This window comes from Mesocricetus auratus, unplaced genomic scaffold (assembly GCF_017639785.1).
Source record: "Mesocricetus auratus isolate SY011 unplaced genomic scaffold, BCM_Maur_2.0 Super-Scaffold_100676, whole genome shotgun sequence".
Lineage (NCBI taxonomy): Eukaryota > Metazoa > Chordata > Mammalia > Rodentia > Cricetidae > Mesocricetus > Mesocricetus auratus.
The window spans coordinates 151447313-151471721 of record NW_024429266.1 but is presented as its reverse complement, the minus strand read 5'-3'; the positions used below and the strand labels follow the sequence as shown (position 1 = coordinate 151471721).

The 24409-nt window shown below is 44.6% G+C and overlaps 2 protein-coding genes across 2 annotated transcripts in view; one reads left to right on the top strand and one right to left on the bottom strand.

The window, feature by feature from the left end:
* Positions 1-10175, top strand: part of Cfap100 (cilia and flagella associated protein 100) — a 42014-nt gene extending 31839 nt beyond the window's left edge. Inside the window, exon 18 of the mRNA XM_040737209.1 lies at positions 8367-10175. The gene's annotated coding sequence lies outside the window, so the exon portion shown is untranslated. The remainder of the gene's footprint in view (positions 1-8366) is intronic.
* Positions 1-24409, bottom strand: part of Zxdc (ZXD family zinc finger C) — a 33009-nt gene that overhangs the window by 3703 nt on the left and 4897 nt on the right. Inside the window, 6 exon segments of the mRNA XM_005071156.4 lie at positions 1-89; positions 1899-2068; positions 14670-14754; positions 16363-17051; positions 19687-19780; positions 19782-19858. The exon segment at positions 1-89 is cut by the window's left edge and continues 13 nt beyond it. Of these exon segments, the coding sequence (XP_005071213.2) occupies positions 1-89; positions 1899-2068; positions 14670-14754; positions 16363-17051; positions 19687-19780; positions 19782-19858 (1204 nt within the window).

Sequence of the window (24409 nt, the reverse complement as noted above, 5' to 3'; positions counted from 1 at the left end):
ACAGGCAGATCCACGGTGAAGTAGGGGTGGAAGGCAGAGCGCTGTGGGCTGAGGGCCAGTGGCAAGCCTCCTTCACTTGAGGAGTCATCCTAGGGAGGCAACAAGAATCATCACACACTAGTAATCAGGAATCAGGGGCATTGGCCCCTCCATCTCTCTCACTTCCAACCCAGCCCAAGATTCAGCTTAGTCTGGAATCTTCTGCTGCCTGACTCCCTATGTTTACTATTTCAACACTCAAAAACTGTCCCCAGTCCCAACAGCACCTTTCCTCCTACACTGTCCTAAATTCTGCATGAATGCCCTAGTACTTTCTCAAGACCATGCAGAGGCCTTCTGTCTATTCCCAAGGGTCAAACAAGAGACCTGAGAGTAGACAGCTCCCTGAGACAAGGAGGCTGCCAGGTCCCCAGAAGCAAGCCAGGAAATAATGGTTTAGCCTTCTCGTGCACAATCAGTTACAGCTGCCTACCACCCCCAAATTAAGCACCCTGTGCTTATGCATTCCACCCTTCCACTGCCCACCTTCTGAGTGCTACTGTTTCCATCTCATGACAACAAAACTGAAGCTGCAGGCTAAAGCCACTTGCCCAAGACAACATTAGCTGTCAACGGACAGGCTAAGGATTTATACCCAGGTGCATGCTCTTTCCAGTGGGCTCTTTTTCCGCCTGTGGTGGCAGCTTTCTGGAGTGCCTTCTGCAAGCTGACATGCACACTGTGGCTGTGCTCCTTAGGGACAAGTCCCCACTTCTTTCACTGTCCCTATCTCTAGGGCCTTGATCTCTTCCACAGTTTCAAGCTGTTCTATCATTGGGTCAAACTAGGAGGAAGGAGCATGATTTTACGCTCATTTCTAAACATAAGCCTGAGTCTCTGCCCATCAAACCCTCACCTGCTTATTTTTATTTTTGTCTAGAATCCTTTCATTGCCTATTTCCCAGGTGAATCTTTGTCACCCCACCCCCCATTTATCTGAGTCCCGCAGGCCCTTCACAGCCTTCTACCCCTGGTCCCACCCCTTTCTTCATGGTGACCTTGTCTGTGTCTAAGTTCCCACCCTCAGTCTCTGACATCTAAGTTTGCACTGGCCTCCTAAAGTTTTATCTGTAGCCTTAAGTGGTGTGTGTGTGTGTGTGTGTGTGTGTGTGTGTGTGTGTGTGTGTGTGTGTGTGACTGGGCCAGAATACAGTCAGATCCCTCAGCTTCCAAACCCCTTCATTTCCCCATTCCACCTCCTCAGAGGTCATCCTGGGAGTGCAGGTATGTATGGGGCTTCTGAGGGACTTGGAAGTGAGCTCCCATAGATGGCTGTCAAAAATAGGTCTACTGAGCCCCCAACAGGTGGCAGAGCCTTATCTTCAGTGACCAAGGAGAAAGCAGAAAATCAAGAGGCCCTACTTAGCACTTTCACATGAAAGCCTGCACCAGCTGGTGTGCAGGGAGTGGTGCCCAGAAGCATGGCCAGAGCAGTCTAAAGAGAACCTACAGGAGAGTCTGGGCAGAGGTGGGGCAGCATGAACACCAGCAGCTGTGAGGCTTACACAGGGCCAGTATGGGAGTCTCACATGCCTCCAGCCTGCACATAACGGTCCCAAGCAGACCTTGACAGGATAGGGGCACAAGCCATGTGCACCTCCAAGGGATGTGGGGAAGATGGACCAGGTTGAGGGGACTAGACACAGGGTAACACAGTGCCACAAACCTGATACGTCAGTCCTAACAAAGGCAAGGGCTTGCACAGATGCAGTGAGACAGGCTGGGAAGAAGAGAGAGGCTGGGGTTATTAAGATGGCTGGGACAGGACAGGGGACTTGGGGCGATTTACTGAGAGGGCAGTGGCCACCCTTCCACCATCCTGCCCCTGCAGACCTCAATATCCGTGTGGTGGTTCCTACCTGCAGAACGGGGATCTGGACACACTGCAGCCCAGCTGCAGGGGCTGGTGCTGGCAGACCTCCACTGGGTACCATGAGGTTTCCACAAAAGCAACTGTGCTGGCCTGACTGGACACGAGGAGGGCTGACCATGCCACACTTCATTTTCCCATGAGCAGACTCAGAGGCTCCTAAAACAAAGCAGATAAAAACAGCACATCTAACACATGTTTCCCTGGCTGGGCTCTGGCCCTGACTGAGGACTCGTGAGGAAGAACCTTCATGGTTCCCATCATCCAATACAGCTTCCCTGACTTGGAAATTATTCCAAAGGAATTTTCATAAGGCAAGAGGTAAAACAGACAAACCTACCAGATTTTGGTGAGAAACTTACCAAACCTATTGTAATCTTCTGAGGGCCAAGGCCCTAAAGTCCCACAGCCCCTGGCAGGTAGAAGACTCAAAAGCTTTAGTACTCTGCACATAAAGGTGTGTCATAGCAGCTGGCTTTGCCACCCAGTCCAGCCTTCTAGTTGTCCCAAGCTTTCTTTTTATTTTTTATGAAGCATGGAAGCTCAGCAGTGGTGGCGCATGCCTTTAATCTTAACACTTGGGAGGCAGAGGCAGGTGGATCTCTGTGAGTTTGAGGTCAGCCTGGTCTACAGAGTGAGTTCTAGAACAGCCAGAGCTGTTACTCAGAGAAACCCTGGCTTGAAAACCAAACCAGACCAAACCAAACAAACCATGGCCCTATGCAAGGCCTACAGCTCCTATGGACCTGCTTACCTCACTCATGAAGGTCACTAGCACCTTGTGAAGGTGGTGTCCTGAGTGTGCTGTTTTCATGTTTGTGGCTGGTATGACACAGATAAGCACGGGGCTTTCCTTTGCTTCTTCCACGGCATGTTTTCTTGGGGTCAGGAGCTGAGGAACCCCTTTTTTTTTCTTTTTTTCTTTTTCTTTTGAGATAGGATTTCTTTATGTAGCTTTGGAGATTGTCCTGGTGCTCACTCTGTAGACCAGGCTGGCCTTGAACTCACATAGATCTGCCTGCCTCTGACTCCCAGTTGCTGGGATTAAAGGTGCTTGACACCACCACCCATCGAGGAACCCTTTCTTAAAGTGCAAATATTACCCAGGTTGATGGACAAGGTGAAGAGAGTCCATGTTAGAAGCACAGACTGAACTCTCCCTCATTGCAGGATGAGGTGGTTCCACTGTAATTTCAACTGATCTGTTAGGGTCTCTCCAAAATTCCTGATGGTTTATGTATAGTTTTCCTGTCTAACTTCTCTGTGTTCTTAGCAGATCAGGGTTGGGGCTGGGCCTGTCACAGCAAGAAACTTTGTCACTACTTCTTGAACATGCACACTAGCTCACTCAGTGCAGAACTATATACAAGTGCAGTTCTATGCTTTCGAGTTTCTTATTAACCTAGCATGCTTCCTTGACTTAAAAATATGAACATGGCTGTGTGTGTGTGTGTGTGTACTCTGAATGTATTAGGGTTCGCTTGGCTGTTTTTCAGTGCAGTAGTTGCAAGGGAAAGAGTGTAAGGAATCCATGTTTCCAGAAGCCAAGCCTAGTCATGCGGGACATCCACACTGTTAAGCCAGGTGCTCATACTGGCTTACCCTTTGCTTTGCCTACCTATCTGTCTTCCTTACTTATCACTTCCAGTAAACTTAAAACGGACAGGTGGATTTCTGACTTTTTGGTTGTTGAATTTTGAGATTTTTCAGGAACTGAACAAAATATGCCAATTTATATGACTTGAATGTTTCCTGCCAAAAATCTGACAGGCCTTACTCTGCCTGAGCTTGTCACTTTTGGCCCTAGAATGGCTCACTTTTGTTCTTATCATTACCATCTTTTTTTTTTCCACTATCCTCTTCCTGTTTAACAGAAAAGCAATGAGATGAGTGGCCCATCACAGTGCCAATAGTTTCCACAGGCCTCTTCAGACTACTCATGCTTTGCACTAAAGCCTATGGGCCTTCAAGTTCAGTGACAACATCATGCTAACAATCACCATGTTCCCCTTCAAAACCTCTGCAAACCTCCCACCAGGGTCAAAGACTGCCACAATTCTGGCTCCATGTCTTTTCTAGATTTTGAGGTGACTGTTCTTGGCTGCTCTCTAATAAAAATGGTGATGGCCATTATTAGGGGGACTTCTTGGCTTCTCAGTTGACTAAGGCCTGAAAGACTGTGACTGTTACCAACCGTTTGTTTGTAGAGACACCATGGTTTTCCAGTCTGTGATGTGACAAATCAGGCTGACAGGCAGTCTAGCTAACCAGGAGTCCCTTGAAGCTCTAGGCGAGCCTTACCTACTCCCCACAGTCCACTTTACCTGAGGGAGGGCAGACAGAAATCCTGGGTCCAATATGCCTTAGGTTCTAGTCCTGATACTGATTCTCATTAGCTATTACTGCTCCATGTTCCAAGATCCTCTCCAGAAATGGGGTAACAGGACCTATACCTTTGAGAGTTTTAGAAAGGACTGGAGTTGGGTAATAGACACAACACAACGGCTCAGAACCAGGCCAGGTGCACAGAAAGCCTTAGATAGGACGTCTCTGTCAGGCTTAATATGACAGATATTTTATATGTGCAGCAAATATAACTATTTGAAATGTGTTCCATGGCTAGGGATCTGTGTATGTTTTATTACTCATTTAGCAGGTATTTCCTGCATCTTCATCATGTAGTACAGTGACATGTCCCCTAGAGCTCCCAACAAATGGCTTGCAAACCTATCATCAAAATGCAGTGGTGGCCGATGGTGCTTCATACCAGACACAGCATTTAGGAGACAGGATAGTTTGAGTTAGCCTGGGCTACATAATGAGACCCTTTACAACATACCCTGCTCCCAGCGCTCCAGCAGTGTGGATAAACAATGGGGACAAAGAAGACTGTGAAGACTCTGACCACAGCTGAAGGCAGCACTGCAGGCAGCCACTTGAGCACAGTGGCACTAATCACTGAGAAGCAAACATCCAGAGTGATCACAGCAGCAAAGGACTATACCCTACCAAAGAGAAAGGACCAGGAAAAATGGTGGCACCAGAGTCTAGAAGAGGAACAGGGCAAAGAGACAAGGGAGACAGCTCCTGCCATACAACAGCAGCCTGCCTGGTTCCCACCCTCCTGAACCTCATCTCTATGATCTCAGGATCAGCTTCCAGATGCTACTCAGAGAGCCTGGGTAGTAGTCTCTAAGGACATGAAGGCCGAAGGTCCTGACTACAAAGCAAGACCTGGGCATTGGCGAGCACTGTGTCCTGGAGGTCAGTGGCTGTTGCACCACACACCCAGAGCCCTATTTTGCTCCAGCAAAAATGTTAAATAAAATGATGTGAACAGAATATACATTTATATTTATTCCAGCACTTTACAGTCTGTCTCAACTGTTTTACAAGGATTCCTGCAGAAACATCACACTCATCCTATGAAGCAGGCCTCCTCACACAGAAAGGAACTAAGAGCTGAGATATCAGATGGTACACCCCAACTACACCTACCTTTAGAACTATGCAGAGTTGGCAAGGAACACCCCTTGGCTCTATTAATCATCTCCCTGATAACATGTGGCAAAGATGATGCTGTTTTTAGGTTAAGGTTGGGAACCTGCCATCAAGGACTGCTTTCATCCTCAATCACCAAGAGCAAGTTAGGGAGACAAGAACAAGGTGATCCTGCAGAAGACATCTAAACTGGGGTACGGACTGTCCCAGCAGGGAAGCAGCCTAATAAACTAAAGAGCAGAAACACGGATAGAAATGAAAATGACAGACTCACGAGGCTAAAGGAGAGTCCTGAAGTCAGGACCCCGGGCTTATGTCTAGCACTGTGGAACAGTGCTACTGTCTTTCCCTGCCTTAAAAAATCTCCCACAAAGCCACCCACCAAAACAAAAGTTGTACTCAGGAGAGTGAAAGCCTTCAGACTTAGAACAGAGATAACCAAAGCCCACCCAAGATGATTTACAGTCAGGGTCCTGTCGAGAGCAGCCATTCAACAGCCCTCAAAGGTCACTGACTGAAGGAGCTTTACAAACCTTGGACACACAAAGGAGACTGGGTACAGATGGAGCAGAAGCACCTGGACGAATGGACAGACCATGTGGTGATGGTGTAAAGTCCACACTCTACTTTGGTTCCCAAAAGCCACCTCAACCACAGACCTGTATGATCTAGGTGTGTATGTGGCCCATAAGGTGGGACAAAGTTCCTACAGCTAACTGACATTCCCATGAAATCCAAATTTCCAGGGAACTGTATGGAAATTCTCTCCTAGAAAGAGAAGTGATAGCAATGTGACTCCTGGGCTGATAGAAAACCTGTTCCTTCAAGGAGCCCCATCTTCATTCATGATGGCAGCCAAAGGAAGAGTGGAGGAGACCTGTGATATACATGCCCAAAGATACTTGTGTTGAAGTGAAGAAATTACTATGAATATGAGCTCACTGACTCAAATAACTCAGCCAGTAACTCACTTGAATATTTCAGATACATGCACACAGCACAGCCACATAGTTCTCTGGTCATAGGCTAGGCTTTGCTGGGACCAGCAGGTCACCCAAGGGGTACCAAAGCAATGGAGTGGAAAGCACTCCTTGGTTTCTTTCTCCTGCCTCTCTGGGTAGAGAATCACACATCTCCATGTACTAGTGACACCAGAGAGCCTAAGAAAGATTCACAAGCTACCCAGGAGGAATGTTACTCTACTGCGTGCTATTGTGACAGTTTTAACTTCAGTTTTTAAAATTACAAAATTGATGTATTCTCAAATACAAAAAGTAGAAATGACCACAATAAAATATTCACAATCTTCACACCTAGGGTTGGGGGGAAGATTATCCATACATGGGCATGTCTTACCTAACTTCTATGTAAGTATATACAAATGTGTCTATCCACACACTCACTGTTTCTTACAGACTGACTTACCAAAAACATTCCCAAAGTATACAGCTTTGTTGACACACATTTGAGTTACAAATACTCTCTTATCAACAATTCTAGTAAAACAGTAGCTGGCAGATGGTTCCTTTACATGGATTCCTGGTATTTTCATAAGCAGCTAAACAGTAAGATACAGCTACTACATGGAATCATTACTCAGTTTTGATTTTTTCCCCTTGGAACCATCACCTAATGACCCTGTAAACACACCAGGTCCTCTTCAAGAGGGCCTCCTTGGATGCCTATGTGGGTGCTGGTAGTCTTCTGCAAGCACTTGCTCACTCTGTCTCGCCACCTTCAGTTCCCATCAGATGTAGCTTCTGGTCAAATCTGCTGCAAGATGTGCTTACCAAGCCTCTGTTCCTTAGGCCTCCTACCAGCACATGTGTAACATGTGAAGGACTGCCTCCCTGCCTAGCCTGCCAAGGTAACTGTGGAGACCAAACAGGTCCTTCTATTACAGCAGGCAGAACAGAGTGTATGTAGTTAAGTGCTGGCTATTGTTACAGTTTTTCAAAAGCCCTCAACCACTTGAAATCTATAAAGGACAACATTCAATTGTTAAAAGTACACAGGGTCACCTCTGCCACATGCAAGGATGGACCAGGTCCTAGCTGTTTCAATGTCTTGTGCTCTGGTTTGTGACTGTCCATGATACACCAGCATTCTTTCCCTGTTGGGCTATTGTGGTAGACATGTGACAGGCTTGAGCATCTACAGTGTAGTCTCTAGACATTTCCCTTCTTTCTTGAGCATTCTTATCTGGGGGTTCATTCTGTCTTCAAGCCTTTTTGGCCTTTCAAGTGAAATAGTATCACCACCTTGTGGGGTAAGACACTCCTTTTCCTCACACCTAGTTCTAAGGACCCCTACTTCAAGGCAGGGCCCAAATCCCTCTCATTATTTGGCTACCACTGACCCCAGCCACTCTTGCTTCAGCTGTATGGCCACAGAAGTTCCTAGCTGCTCTTGTTCTCTCCTATTCATGACATCTGTTAGTTTGTTGTCAAAAGAGCAGGTGGAATGGCCCTTTAAGATATAATATCCCTTTTCTAATGACACTGTTTTCCCCTCTCAGTGAAGACCAGAGGTGTGACCATGGCTTACAAGGAACAGCTGGGTCACCTTAGTGCCTCTGTTCTCCCTCTGCCCTGTTACACCCTAATGAGGTCAGCCTAACTTCTCCTTGGACAGGCCAACCACATTGCAGCCTCAGGCCCTTCCTAGACTGCCAACCACCTGTTTCCATCCCTGTGGTAATTCTCATCTCCAGGTTTTATCTTTTCTGATGCCTTCCTCTCCCCTATTGAGAACTGCAGTCCTTCTCCGATCCCTTCCTGCCTCATTAATTTCATTGTTTGATTTACTCAGGCTTTGTTATCAGGTACTTCCATTCCACTTCAATAGACTGGGTATCTACTGTTCACCTTTCCCTGGTGTATGGGAGGGAAGAGGCCACACCACCAGGGAGCAAACCTCTGCCTTTTGGTTAACTTCTGTTGTCTTCTCCATGTAGGAGAATGCCTGCCTGCTTGTGAAATTTCCTCCGGTGGAGCTGCTGTGATCCTGCAACTGCATTTCCTCACTGCCTACTGCTGCCTTTTAGAGAATTCCAGAAGGCAGATACCTCTTTATTAGCTGGACACTAAATATCTCATTTTACTAATTTTTTTAGCTGAATCTCTTGGGCTTTTTAACCAACAGTGAAGTCATCTATAAATTACCACATCTCCTCCAAAGCATCCACCTTAGTTCTATTTTTGATTTATTTCCAAGGCAAGACCCTCCAGAAGAACATGAACACCTATGACAAGAATAGGAATAGGAGTGATTCCTTAATGACCTGGGCATACCTGTAGGATGCCCTTGAGGCATAGCAGTGAATGGGTGCTGGCTGCTGGTCTCAAACTTAACAGGGAGCTGAGGACAACTTTGAATCCCTATCCCCACTTGAGTACTAGTTATGACAGATGTGACACCACACTCAGCAGATGTAATTGTACAATTTCTATTTTCACCAGTAATGCCTATTAATTTTTAAAGAAATGCAACTTAAGATCTGTTGAGGACTGGAGAGATGGCTCTGTGGTTAGGAGTGCTTCCTATATAGTCCCAGGGTCCAAGTTTGCATCCATAGAGACAATATCAACAAACTAGGCATGGCTGAGCATGCCTGCAACCCTAGAAATGGTAGGAGGGGTAGGCACAGAAACAATTGCTGGGTCTAGCTAGAAGACAGAGGGCTAGCTCCAGATTCAATGAGAGGCCCTGTCTCAGGAAATAAGGGAGTGATTGGGACAGCTGATGTTCCCTCCTCGGCCTAGCACACATATAACTATTGAAAAAACAGTAGGGCTCTTCACTGGCCTCAGATTATGAGTGACTCGTTAACAGATCTACCATTAAGTAGTTTCTGACCCTGTTTAGTCAGAACATAGTTAATACAAGATACTTAGGATGCTGGTCAGAACATTGTATCTATTATTTTTAAGGAAGTTTCTATGGCCATTCTGTGTGGTGACAGCCCTTGCTGTCCATATCCTAAGTAGAGTAAGGTATGTAGGAAATTGCACAATAGACTGACACATATAATTTTTCCATGGTACAGTGTTTACATTTGTTTTTTAGAATGGTGTGCTGTTGCAGGTACTATATTACCACAGTGTATGTGATATGTTTATTTCTGTTTCCGCTGATGGTGCAACTTTCTTTTGTTGTTTTTCCTTGGTTTGAGTGCCTCAGCAGAAATGGAAACTGAAGACCTAGATATCTGTGCACATTTGAGAATATGCTTTGTTCCACCCAAGCCAAAAGTTCCAACCTGAACAGATGGTTACACAGCACTGGTTGTTATGTGCTTGTTTTTCATCTTGTGCTTTCTTTTCTTAAGAGGAGGCTGCTGTGCACACATCTGTATTTATCTTTCAGCCGCATTCCTGGTTCATAAGCAGCAAATCATCATTAGCTTATACTTCAAGTGCCCTATGGCTGTAGTTTCATTTAATCTCCACAAGAGACCCAATCAAGTGCTGCTACTGTTCAAGGGTTCAAACTAGAAACTCCACAGTTATCACTTTTTGCTGCAATTAGGCAAAAAAATTTTCCCTTCTGCTACCCAACTGCTCAGCAGGCTTTATTTTGGCTTCCAAGTGAATTTTACTTTGTAATTTATACAAATGGTTAGAAAACATTTCCTATGAAGAAATGAGTTGTAATTTTCTTCATTCCTCATTCCTTGTATTATTTCTACAAACACTGGATATGGGCTAGAATCCAGTAAATTAACTTCATTAATCCCATGAATAAAACCTCCTTCACAGCTTCACTGTTTCTGCTCAGTCTGTAGCAAACAAGCTAAGTGAGTCATTTTCAATACTCCTGGGTCTTTACTCATCCTCTCCCATAGGTTTCTATCAGATTTCATTTCATACTACTTGAGATCTAAGCTTTCACAACAAATGTTCTTTAGCTCTGCTGTGGACTATACGTGGACAACAAGCTCTCCTTGCTTTGGAGTTTGTTTCGAGCTACTGCTTTGCCTTCCCATACATTTCCCTAAGGGTGTGCTTTGCTTAGACATATTCAATCTTTGTCTCCTGGCACTGCACTTAAGAATTGTTTATGCCTTCACAGTGACACAGATGCCCCTGGGCTTTGGTCACACACGCCTTGTTGTTTACTGTTCCTTCTTTCTAATTAGCACCATGCCTTCTTTCCTTTCCCTGCTCTTAAAGTCACTGCTCACTGCTTACTATGTTCAAAGACCTAAGTTCCCTCTCCAAAGGTATTCTAACACTGAGAATTCTTACACTGGCAGCTTTGTTAGGAGCAGCTAAACGTCTGAGCTGAAGATGCTGGTAGTGCTTTGTATGTACTCTCAACAGCAGCACACTGGGAGCAAAGTCTTGGATTTTAGGCCACATACTCTTTAAGAGTGCGCACGAAGCGTGGGCCTAATATTTACAGCAACAATGTCTTTATGTTTGTTAAAGCCTGGATTCCACAACAGTGTAGTCAAAATGCAGACACCCAAGAAACCTAAATTTCCCCCCTTAGACCTGGTGACACAATAGTAGCACAACACTACCTGATGTGAAGCCAATTATTCTGAGCTGATCCCATGTAGAGGAAATGTTTCACTGATAAATACCAATGTAGTAACAAGGAGTGTGATATACTGCATACATACTCTCAAAAACAAAATAACCCCATAACATTCTGCATAGAGAACATAGCTCAGACTGATTAACATGATATTTACAAATATTTCCTAGCACTGGCCACTGAGAACCTAGTGCATACAGCTCACCAGCAGCCAGCAGTCTTGGACCCCCATCCTGGTTGTAAATACCAGTCTCTAGTAAAGGAACCAGGGCTCTCTGGAGAATCGGTTGACTGCTGGCTGGGACAAATACAGGACAAGATGAGTTCAGGATAGGGTATATTGGGAAGGCAGGGACTCCCAGTGGCTATAGCCAGGATATGCAGAACAACAAAATCAATGCTAGTCATACTATAACTTGATACTGGGAATAGCCTAAGGCATAGGCCTCTGAGTCTATGCTGAGACTGATGGAGTATATGAGTGAGAGAGAAGAGAGAGCTCATTTCTGTAGAACCCTAATTTTTAAACACAGGAAATACAAATCACCTGCACAATGTCCGGGTTATACTATTACAGTCAAACTCACTGTCTAGTGTTAAATTTATTGAAAGCATGAGAAACAGAGAATCTGCAGTGCATGGTAAACAGCCCTGCTGAGCTCCTGGAAGATGACGTAGAGGCCCTAGAATGAATGCCCCACCTGTAAGCATGTTCTTGCTTCCTGGACAGAAAGATAGCTCTGTAGTTAAAATCACAGGCTGCTCTTGCAGAGGACCAAGGTTTGATTCCCAGTACCCATATGCCACCTCACAACCACCTGTAATTCCAGCTCCAGCCGATCAAATGCCATCTTTTGACCACTGAAGGTACCAGGCAGAGGCATGGTACATGAACATACAGACAAGCCAAGAACCCCACCCCCAAGATTAAAAACAAAAAAAAGAATGTTCTTAAGCCACTTCAGAGAGCCAATGCGGTACAGTGCAGTCCTGGGTCACAAACTGCCAGCCCTACCTCTGGAGGGAATGGGTCTTACATAATCGAGTCCCAATAAACACTGTAGATGGCACGCTTCAGGTGAGTTATTCTGGTCATCAGCATTGGAAAAAGTTTACACTGTCCTCATCACATGGATTCTGCTCTTGGTCTGACCCTATTCTTTCACTGCACAACACTGAGTACAAGAGCTTTCAGCGGGCTGTGAGCTCCAGAGAATGACCAAAGCTAAGAGCACATTTGGGGGCACACAATTGTAAAATATCTACGTCAAATTAAACATTTATAACTATAAGGAAAAAATAGGAAATTTATAGAAAGTAGAAAGCTGGTCAACAGCACCTTTGCTAGTAATCCATGTTAATACACTTGTATCCAGAACAATATACAAGGAAGGCACATTATCTCCAGCTCTAGAAGACCTGAACCTCAGTCTAATCAAAAGAAGGCTTTGCATGGAAATGCACATGGAAAGTCTACAGGGTGAGAATCTGTATTCTCAAAAGCATCATGATAGGCAAGGGAGGGCTGAGGCCTTGACATGGCTGGAGACCAGGAAGACATGACAACAGGGCCCAGGTGTGAGTCTGGTTTGGCCCAGGCAGAGAAGGGACCTGGTGAACTCCTGCTGAGAGTGAATCTCCCATGACTGTGACCACAGAAGCTGTCAGTAACAGATTCACCAGGGTTATGAAGAGGCTGTAAGGAATGGCTAGGTGACATGTTACAGCTGTGAATACTATGTATTGTACACAGCCACCTGAGGCAGAAAGGGTCTGTAAGTCTGAAGTTACAGTACATGTTAGAAGCAAGGTTGGCTCCAAGGACTATTTAAAGGTAGGGACTCTACATGGAATCCCTCCTGGCTGGTCACAGGATTTCAAGAGTGTTTTTTTTTTTTTTTTTTTTTTTAAGAAAGACAGGTAGGTGGCAAAAGGTAATCCTTTACTCTGGCAGGGACATTTATTTTCTTCTCACCCACAAAAGCCAGATACTTTGCAGATGCCACAATTCTATTTCCCTTCAAAATAAATTCTATAAAACATTTAAAATGAGTACATGAGATGCCGTGGTCATCACAGAGGGTGGCCAGAAACTAATCACAGAAACCTGATGCAGACTTAAGCATCCAGACTTTTTCCTATCAATTATACCTCAGGGTGAATGACAAGAAGCCAGTCTTTAGACAAATGTCCTAGCCAATAAGAGAAAGTAGAAGTATTATCACCTTCTCTGCAGACCTCAGGGATCTAATGGTGCTAGGTGCTGGTCACTAATGGCTGCTATGAAACAGTTCAGGGGACTCTACAAAGAACCCAGCACCACCTCAAAGAGCTTTACTAACCTTCCTCTCCTCAAAACAATCAATCAGATCAAGCCTCAAGATGTAATAACTAATTTAGGGAAACACACAATGAAAAATGTGCTCAACTACACCAGTGAGGCAAGCTGCACAAGCCACCTGAGCACACAGGACAGACCAACCCACACAACATTCCACCAAACATGGGAAAGAGTTTGAGAGAGAACGAGAGAGCACTATGTCTCTAAACCAGATAGCTGGCTGCCAAGAACAGCCTCTGACTCCTCTGTGGATTCTGATGCCAAAAGGTGGCAGTGCAGGTATAATAACATTTAGACAACTGAAAACCTCAACATTTGTCAAATACTGAAATTAAGGAAAAACTGTCAGTTTTAAAAGAGAACTTTATCCTTAATTTTTAAAATGTCATACAGCAAATGATAACCAAATAACTATCTCTGTAGATACTGCCTCAGTGTGGTGAGTGCAATAAAGTCTGTATGAACCTGAAGTCTGAAGCACTCCTTTTCCTCCAACACAATTATTATTGGGCTCAATAAAGGCATCTGAATTCCTTAATGAATTTGGTTTGCATGTGGCAATTTAATTCTACAGCACTACACTTCTCCTTTCTCTTATTTTCCCTGCAAATTTTACACTACAAGCTTCAGATTCTTGAGCCACAGAACTGTCCTTTCTAAGTCACAAATGACACTGACAAGTATCCAGGGAATCATCTGCTTGAAGAAAACTTATTTTAAATCGCAGCTATGACATAAGAACAGAAAGACTAAAATTGCACCAAGTAAGTTTAAGTAAATGTAAAGATGAATGATGCCTGAGAACACCAATGAGCCCTGCCGACATTTAACAGGATTTGCCAGTCTCCTTTCAGCACTGTGCCTTCAATTCCACATACTTAACTGGCCCACGGAATACTGTTTTGTTTCATTTTCTCATTCGAACTGCTGCTCTTGAAGGTTCAGGCTGATTCAACCAGACACTGCTGTGTATAGGCTGCCTTCACATAGCTGTCCTATAGACAATGGCCGTCCTAGGCCATGGTTTCCACCATAAAACCAGGCCCAACTTAGCAGCCAACTACCCTCCAGCTTTCCTGACACCTGGCAGGCTTGGCTCATTTATTCAGTAGCCTTGCAGAACTGACATTGTGTTTGAACCCTTGACTTTTCCTAGAGTCTCTTTAGGCCTGTCAAGCATGTTCAGACATGCTGAGGGTTTGGTTACTATCTGTTCTAAGTTTACATAAAGCTAAAGAGTTGATAAAAGGGCATTTTGAACATAGAAGACAAAGAACACAGAAACAACTGTTCTGTGTGCTTCCTCTGGCTGTGACTGTGACACAAGAGACCTTAGTCCCTTGTCCACCAGCACTGCAGCACACTCGGCCTCACCTTCATCGCTCCCAGTTCCTTTCTGCTTTTTTTTCTTGACTAGTTGAATGGCTCGGTAATCAGTTCTTGCTGAGCCCCCACTTTCCTGGGACCAAAGAAAAGTGTGTCAGTTGCTTGATCTAAATAGCAGAGGAGGGGTAGCAAGGGGACTAGAGAACCATCCTAAGCCTGCCTCGGGAATGTATCAGAGCTCCAGGAATCGGTCACCAGCAAGGCACTCGGGAAATCACATGCTTGATTGTTAGCACAGGAAAATGAACATAGCTTCATCATCTGGAAAAGTGAAGGTCGTTCCTCCAAGGTCTAAACACACTTTAAATATTTTAGAGAGGGGCTGCTAAGATCTGCATACTGTCCTGTTCCCTAAAACATGAGTCTTCTTGATGCCAGGGTTATGTCACAGCAGCCCTGGACAGTGTTGGCAGCAAGTGCTGCACTGTCATATACCAATATAGAGAAGTGTCACTGAGTTCAGCAAATTTACTGAGGTGCCAGAGAAACAGTATTCAAATAGAATATATAAAATTTGTGAACACTTAATAAAAATGTTTCATTCTTAAAACTAAAAGGAGCAAAGGAAACCAGTCTCTACAGCTCATGGCATGCAGAAATCCATTCATAACACCATTCCCACTCAGAGAAGCAAGGGAGCCCAATGCCACACAGCTAGCTAGCAAGAGAATAAACCAGGGGCAAGCCCAAGCTCTGCTGGCTCTTCCACCTCCACCCACAGCTAGGCTCTGAGACACAGGAAGGCATGGAGTGCCAGGGACAGACTTCCCACACACTCTGAGCTGTGGTTACCTCCAGTCCCTGTCTAGTCACCTGCTGCTTTTAGCAACCGCTGTGGCAGCCTAAACAGATGCTGGCAAGTGTAGCTCTGCCACCAACAAGCCAGACACCAGAAATGGAAAGACTGTGCTGCTCACACATTGAGAGAAATACAAGTCGGCTCCAGTAAGTTGGTTACTAGATACCCTCACGATTGTAGTAAGGTAAGATGCATGAATTTTAACATAATAAATGTCGAACCAAAATTCAACTAGCATTACAGAGAAGCCTATATGATCATTTCCATCATAGACTGAGGAAAGTCAGACTCTCTCTAGAAATCTTTAAGTTACTTTAAATTAGATTATATTAAAGATATAATTGATATAAATATAGAATACCATAACTGTCCAGCCTCAAAACTAGAGTATTGTTATAATCCTTCAAGAATGAAGGCTCAGGAACCACTGTTTAATTCTAATAAAAATATCCTGACATAGCTTTTATGTTCTCACTGAACTGTTAAGGTGATTGATGGAAACACTGTTCTTCTAGGACTCATCACTATGTGAAAAGCACAAAGGTGAACATTTCAATAGTAGGAAATGCCTCAAGTTTTCTCAAGAAAACTATAAAATCACAGAACTCAAAAGAACCTTAGAAACCATATAGCCCAAACCCCTTATTTTAGAAATAACTGAGGATTTAAGGCTCAGATAGGTTAAGTGATTTGCACAAAGCTGCAAGAATGTCAATTCCAGAGTCAAGGTCAAAGTCAGGCTTCCAGACTATTGCCCAGGCTCCATTTGTCCTTCTGTACACCAGAAAGAACCATCTGCATAGACAGGATTCATCCCAAACATGATCCAAGGTGCATTAGGGGAGTGAGCTAGTGGTGGTGATGGAACAGAGTGCTTCATACCAAGTAGAGGCTGCCGGTGCCAGCACTGAGCTCTGAGTCCTTGTGAGCCCCTGGATTCTCTGCAGAGCTGGACAGCATAGACTGAGATGGCCTGTGACTTTCTTCCTGCCCCTGGACCACATCTGGGACAGGAGGCAAGTCTTGTTCCACCTTTATTGGAACCAGCAGATCTGGGACTCTGGCAGTCTCTTGGGCAGTGCCTGAAGAGGTTGGTGCGGTGTCAAGGGCTGTCAAGTTATTGCTGGGAGTCAAAGCTGGTGGGTCTTGACCCAAGTTCCTCACAGGCAGAGCTACCAAACAGCCTACTGTTCCTGTGCTCATGGCCTGAGAATCATCTGTACTGAAGCTGCCTGGCTGGAGAACTGTGGCTGATGTCCCAAGAACAACAGGACTGTCCAAACTTGGAGGCATATCACTGGGGGCCACCAGAACCAGGGGGTCCATGGGCCCTAAGGAGTTATTATTAGATGGGAGAGTCCCTCCCAGAGAGGAGCTCACAGAAGTGACATCAATAGTAAGGATCCCAGAGTTCAAAGCTTCATCCGACCCAGCTGCCGAATTGCCACTGTTAGCAGGTGTGTCAGAAAAAAGTGCTGCTAGATCTATGTTGGTGAGCTCGCTTTGGCCCGGGCTATTCAGTTCACTGCTGGGTGTGAGAGAACTTGGAGCTTCCAGCTGAGGTACAAGATCTGCAAAAGCAATAGATAGTTCAGTTACTATCTTGCCAGACTCAGAAATTGTCTTTCTGCTTGAGATACTAGCAGGCACTCTTTGAAGCAACACTGACTACCCTTTCACTAGACCTTGCCACCAGGGTAAAAAAAAGACCTAATGCAGACATACAGTGAATAGCAGACACCAAAGGAAGGGCTGGCTTGATAGCAGGTACTTTATCTAATACTTCACGTCCTCAGGTTGTCTTTGGGTTTCAAAGCCTGCCCTTCCTCCTGTGCTGCACTAGCCAAGGTTCCAATCTACCCCACAGCATGAAGCCTCTGTAAGTCAGCTCTGAGACAAACTCAGGCTCTGGGGTTATTTTTGAAATTAGCTTCAGTCATCTCCAGTCACAGCAAACTCTGTGCCCAGTTTCACATCTACTGTCATCCACAAAATGTTTTGAGGACTCTGTGGTTAATCAAGGAGTAAAAATTGCTGTCTGGGCTGGGTTGAAAACTTAGGTTTAGGCACATGCATGGATCTCTACAGCTTCTGAATTGCCCCAGCGCCTGAAGCAGAGGAAGGGGCTCTCAGCTCTGTTTCTTCACATCAACTACTTGTTAACCACAAATGAATACTTTCTAAGCATGAAGGTCAGGTCAGAGTACATACTGCACTTTTTTGTTGTTGTTTTTGTTTTCAGGAGAGTTTCTCTGCGTAGCAGACAAGTCTAGTCTCGAACTCACAGAGATCCACCTGTTTCTGCTTCCCAAGTTCTAGGATTAAAGGCATGTGCCACCATGCATTTTCAGCTCAAGCCTACAAAAGACATCCTGTCTAGACGTAAGAACAGAAACCAAACCAGAATCTCTCTTTAGTTGTCGTACAGAAAGTTTCTTCAACAGTATCTTAGTACCAATACAACATTCTGAGAGGAAATGTGAGCGATTCTTTCTAGAAAGTGAAACAGGAAACCCATTTCTTTCTCAAAATTAAAAACAAGCAAACAAGCATACATCTTGATGACTGTTCTCTGTGAAGAGTGATTTTGATGGAAGAAAGATGCCAACTTACTCAAAAATCTCCCATCTAACATTTTATTAATTCCACAAATGTCAACTACAGAATTGGTATAAATGAATATACAAAAGAAAAAGCATTGACTAAACACAAGCACATAGTGCTAATGGTTAGGATTGTGGCTTTAGATGACAGATAGATCTTAGAAAAGATCCTGGCTTGAGTACTTCCTCTTAGTGTGACCTTGGCAAGTCTTCCTGCAGCAGCAAAACCAAGGTGAAGTGAACTAAAACACAAGCTGGCAGTCATCAGACAGTCCTGAGTGCCTGGTCCTCTACTGACAATGGGCAGGATGAATGGTACATGAGTCAGTCAACGTATACCATAAACACAGGCCTGCTAAGAGGGCCTCTCACCCATCCAGAGTTTAGGGAAAACTCCTGTGAAGTAACCTAAATTAGCTTAGGGGAAGGGAAATACAGTTTAAGAGGGAATGTCAGGCTGAGGCCTGTGAGGTCACACAGCACTGGCTCGGAGTTGGAGAGAGGGATAGTGTTTGATCACCTCTGGAAAGAAAGGTGACACCCTCTGACATTAAGTAGGAGATACACCCTGCCTAAGAGCCAAAGGACAGATCCCAAGAGAAGAAACCAGATAAAGAACACACAGCATCACCAGCTCCAGCTGCTCAGAGCTTTGCTGCCTGAGATCCAAAGGACAGATCCCAAGAGAAGAAACCAGATAAAGAACACACAGCGTCACCAGCTCCAGCTGCTCAGAGCTTTGCAACAGATGCTTTAACCAAGAGTGGCTCATAGTATCACTTTCCTTCTTTTCACAGCTCAGGGAAACATGGCTCAAACATCTGTCCCTGCTTAGGATTCCAACTGGGAAATGCTAAATGGTATTATCTGCTTCACAGGTCACAGTGAGGGGGAGCTGGTTAGAAACATGTATGGCTTCCACTAAGTTACCTTACCAGGAGCAAAACCTACCTTGTCCCAGAGAGAACGGTCTCTGTGAATGGACTAGAGAGAGGCAGTCACTGCTGCCTCTCCTACATTCTTGATGTCCTGCCTACAATTACAGGCAAGACCTAGAGGGGCAGGTTTCTAAGTGCTGTACCACAGATGGTGAATGCTCAGCATCCTCCCCTCCACATGCCCTTGACCACTATCATGATGCCTCTCTCATACCCCAGCCCATTCCTGAGACACAGCTCTGCTATAGGCTTGGAGAGTTTCCTGCCCACCTTTAGAACACAGTCCTCTGTGTAGGATCTGCTGTATCCTAAGACCAGGAAGAAGACAGAGGATGCAATGCTCAGGAACAGTGGACATGGTAAGACAGACTCAGGGACCAGTTGCAGACAGGCTTAGAGCACATGTGTCAGGGAAGCCTGCAAAGTGATAGCACATTTGAAGGAAGAACTACACAGGCAAGAGCAAAACAGGCACAAGCGGGCTGCGGTAAGATGAGAGTAGCAGGAAAGGAGAGAGCACAGAGGTCCCTTAGCTATGTGGAAAACTCACAGCTCCAATATCATGGCTTATATATGGTTGAGAGGGAAAAGGAGAGGCACCATTCCTGTTCTCTCATGCTCAGGCATATACAATTTTCCAACTCTCAGGGGCCACAGTCACAGACCTTGGCGTCGGCTGTGCTGCCGCACCATGTGTGCCTTCATACTGTGCTTAGAGGTGAAGAGTCGGTTACAGCTGGATACTGGGCAGCGGCTTTTTTGGAGCACCCATGTCTTGCAGGTGTTTCTTAGAATGAATGTACAGACTGCTTCGAGCTGAGAACCTGGCACAGCATCCTGGAACACAGAGGAAAACCAGAGTTACTTCCTAACAACACCAGAAATGACACTACGGACTGGTAAGACAACTCCAAAGGGAGGTGTTTGCCAGCCAAGTCTGGTGACCTGAGTTTGATTTCTAGAACTCACATAAGATGGAAGGAAGGAACCAACTCTACAAAGCTGTCCTCTGACCTCCACATATACACTGTGACCCACTGTGCCACATGAACTTTCCCCAAAATAGTAATTACAAATCATGTACTGACTAGTTTATACTGACTAGTTCTAGCTTGATATAAGCTAGAAGAATCTGAGAGGAGGGATCCGCATGAGAAAATACCTCCATAAGATCAGGCTATAGGTAAGTCTGTTGAGCATTTTCTTAATTAGTGATTGAGGTGGGAGGGCCCAGACCATTGTGGGTGGTATCACTCTGGGCTGGTGATTCTGGGTTCTATAAGACAGCAGGTTGAACAAAGCCATGAGGAGCAGCCAGTAAGCAGCACTCCTCTAAGGCCTCTTCATTAGCTCCTGCCTTCAGGTTCCCACCCAACTAGAGCTCTTTCCTTGGCTTCCTTCAATAGACTATAATTGAGGATATGTAAGCCAAATAAAGCGTTTCACCCCCAAATTGCTTTTGGCCATGGTGTTTCATCACAGCTATAGTAACCCTTAACTAAGATAGAAATTAAGTCAATGGGGAATTACAACCCAATTCATGCAGGATGACAAAGATTCAGATCTTTTGAGAATAAAGGTATGGGTCACTTAAGGATTAAAAATAAATTAAAACAACCACCAAAACAAGACGTGATGAGGTGCTTGTTGAGGGTGGAGGAAATACAGAACAGGTAGTAGAGGAAGGTAGCTACACTACCAACTAAGGCCACATGACCAGTTGTGAAACCAAGGATGATAATTGACATGTGTTTCTGTCACATTTTGTTAAGAATGTATTGTAAAGATATTTGTGTTTTCTCCTAGATTTCTTTATTATGTTATGTAACACCAATTTAGGTGTCAGTGGCTATCATATATAAGTTACAAAGTATTAGAAGAATGTCCCTCAAGGGACACTGTCACCTATTCTAAGATATATAATGCATTTGCAGTTTCAGTGGGATAGTTACATCATGTTATGAGTAATTATAGTTATTGGTTTCATTTGGAAATGAAACCTGTCTTAATGACATAAGGGGATATGATTTGTATCAAGTTGACAAGGAATGAATTTGTAGATGGCTAACCTTGGTTGTCACCTTAACTACATTTGTGAGGGATTTTTCTTGATTTGAGGTCAGAAGATCCACCCTAAATCTGGGCCACACCTTCTGGTGGCAGCCTATATAAAAGGACACAGAAGATGAAAGCTTTTGTTTTTTTGCCTGTTTGCCCTCACTGTCAAGCTTATCTATCCTGTTGCCAAGGCATCCTTCACTGGCATTAGAGTCGTCTATGAGATTCCAATGTATACTGATAACTGGTTGAGACATCCAGCCTTGTGGACTGAACAATTGGATTCTTGAACTTTCCTTTGGGAGACAGCCACTGTTGGGACTAGTTGGACTATAAAGCCACTCTTAACAACCCCCCTTTTAATATATATACATTCATTCTATCAGTTCTGTTTCTCTAGAGAACTGTGATTAATACAAAGCATGATACTATGTTCCCAAGCACTGGCCACTGACAAGTGACATATACCAAATACCCTAAGAGGAGCACAAGGGATAAATGAAAAATTATAAAGGAATATGCAGACCATGAGTTAGTCTAAGAAATGTGAACTGATAAAGCACATTCTATCTGTTTCTTCCATCCACTGCTCAGAGTTGAGTCAAAACAACTCCTCCAGTCAAAGCTCAGTTGCAAAAATGTATATTAAGCACACCTCTATTAAGCTATTACGAGAGAAAAAAGAAAATAATCCTACAGTTCTAGGGGTTGGAACTATCTCAACGCATGACCAAAGATAACCCCACCCATTTCACCTCTGTGCAGCCCAGAAACTGAGCAAATGTCTCTAGGTCATAGGTAGAGCTGGAGTCAGAGACAGTATTCCCCAGCTTACACACTCAACTGACTCACACATCAGATCTGGATTCAAGTGCTGGAGGGAACATACATTTACAACGCCTTCCCTTTATCTCTGTCTGCCTGTCATGTTGGTGCTCTGCCCTTCACAGACCCAGAAAGGGGAGACAGTTGAGTTCAGAGGCTTGTGTGTGGCTGAGCACGTAGGTAGTAAGTCAGAGTAAAAGGCAGAACAAGATCAGTGCTGAAACAATGAATGCTGTAGAAACAGCTTCTGGGAAGACTGAGACACAGATGCTGAGCAAGGGGCAGTGGGTGACTCTGCCCCTGCTAAGTGATGGGACCAGGTCTTGGAGCAGAAACGTGTAAAGGTCCGGGGAGTTGCCCAGCTAAGGTTGTCTGCATGCAACATTCATTTGCTCTATGGCCACAGATAAGTTTCTGACCGTTCACAGAGCAGTTTTTCCTTTCTGCAAAATGAGATGCATGAGGCCAAGATAAAGAACAGACTTAGAGCTTGCCTAGAAACATGTCTGAAGTTTCATGTGAGAATGAATTTAAGTCCCAAACTGCACAGATATAGACAGGGCCCTTTCTCATATGACTATTTTTCCTTAAATAGCCCACTTGGAGGTCCTGGGCACTGGCACTGCCCACCACCCTGAGGATGTGCCTGATGTAACTCTCAACACAGGGCCTGGTTCACTTAGTCTAGTAAGAAGGGGTTCTGGAGTCTCTGCACAAGACTCCACTACCCTGTGCAAAGGCTTTGATCAAATCCTGCACTCTTCCCTCTGCTAAGGCTCATTATCTTAATGGCTCAAAGCTCCTTGAGAACTTCAAAAACAAATGCTCTGCCTTTAACAGTGAACTTCTGCCCTTTCTTCTTCTGCCAATCACCCTGAAAAGAGCTGTGAAAACAAGCAGTCCCCTGCCTCCTGCTCAGCAGCTCTCCCTGAGTTACCCTACTAAAACTTGCCAACTAACACCAAACAATACTAATGGGCCTCAGCATTCTGAGTGGGTCTTCCAAAGACACCCTTCTGGCTTAGCACCCTGCCTTTAAGAGCTCCTACCACGGCAGCCTCTCCACCTAGGTGTAGAAAATAGAAAACAAACTTCCACCTAATAGAAATCACTACAATCATAAGAATGGACAAGTATCAATGCTTTTTGCAAGATTTAAAAAGTTTAATTAGTTGAATCTTTGCAAGAACCCTATGAGATTTTGTTTACTTTATGGATAAGGAAAAGAAGCACAGAGCTTAACCTGCTCATCTCAGGACTTCTCTGAGCCATGCAAGTGGCAGACTCAGGACTTGAACCCAGAATTCACACTTTCAATAGCTTGAGAATTCCATCTACTCACAGGGTTTAAGCAAGGACCTGCATAGCACCTGCTTCACTTGTAGTCCAGCCTGCTCTTTAAGCCAGCAGCAGACACACAGTCTACTTTCCGAGTACCTTAAGTCAAGCTGAAGGTACATTTTATGTACCAAATGACCAAACTCTTCAACATCCCAATCTCAGTGAGACACTCATTCAACTACTGTGCCTCCCTCATCCAGGTCCAAGTCATTACAGCTTTCTCTGACTTCTATCTTTGCTGCTGATGGGATTCTCTTTCTTTGTGCTGCCAGCCTCCAGTCCAGGATGACTGCAGTGCCTCTACAAAGACCAGACTGGGCTTTGGCTCCAAGTGAACTGTTCTTTCCCTGGGAGTCTCCCTGCTGGTCTTTCTGCTTCCAACAGCCATTCTTTAATGCCTGGCTAGCTCTTCCTCCTTAAGCTGACCAGGACATTCACTCTCCCAAGAAGAGTATGGCTGAAGTCCAGACATCTTACAACAGCTTGTATGTTCCTATTTACCTGTCCACACTCATAGCTGGTATGCTGATAAGTGGAAGAACTTGATCATACCATTTCTATTATGTTCAGTACATTGTAAGAACTGGTGTTGGCGTTAAGTTGTCTTTATTACCCTTCTCCAGCTAAGATAACTAAAGTCTACAAATTTAGCTGAGGCCATCAATTTAGGGCACATCTGACTTACCCTGGATTGCTCTTTCCTTAGTGAACAGCAGATTGACATGAATGGGTCATACAAATTTTTGGCAAATAAATCACACTCAACATTTTAAAGAAAAAAGCCTGTACTTTTATGTAAACTTTACATAAGCTAGAGTCTTTTTGAAAGAGGGAACTTCAATTGAGAAAAATGGCTCTGTAAGATTGGTCTGTGGGCATATCTACGAGACATTTTCTTGATTGATGTGGCAGGGTCAACCTCACTATGGGGGATGGTACTACTGGGCCTGTAGTCCTGGGTGGGTGCTCTAAGAAAGCCAGCTAAGCAAGTCAGGGAAACAAACCAGTAACCAGAACTCCCCCATGGGCTCTATACCAACTCCTGTCTCCAAGTCCCTTCTTTGAGTTCCTGCCCTAACTTTATTTGATGATGGACTGTAACATAGAAGTATAAGCTGAAATACACCCTATGTTGCTTTTGGTCATAGTGTTTTATCACAGCAA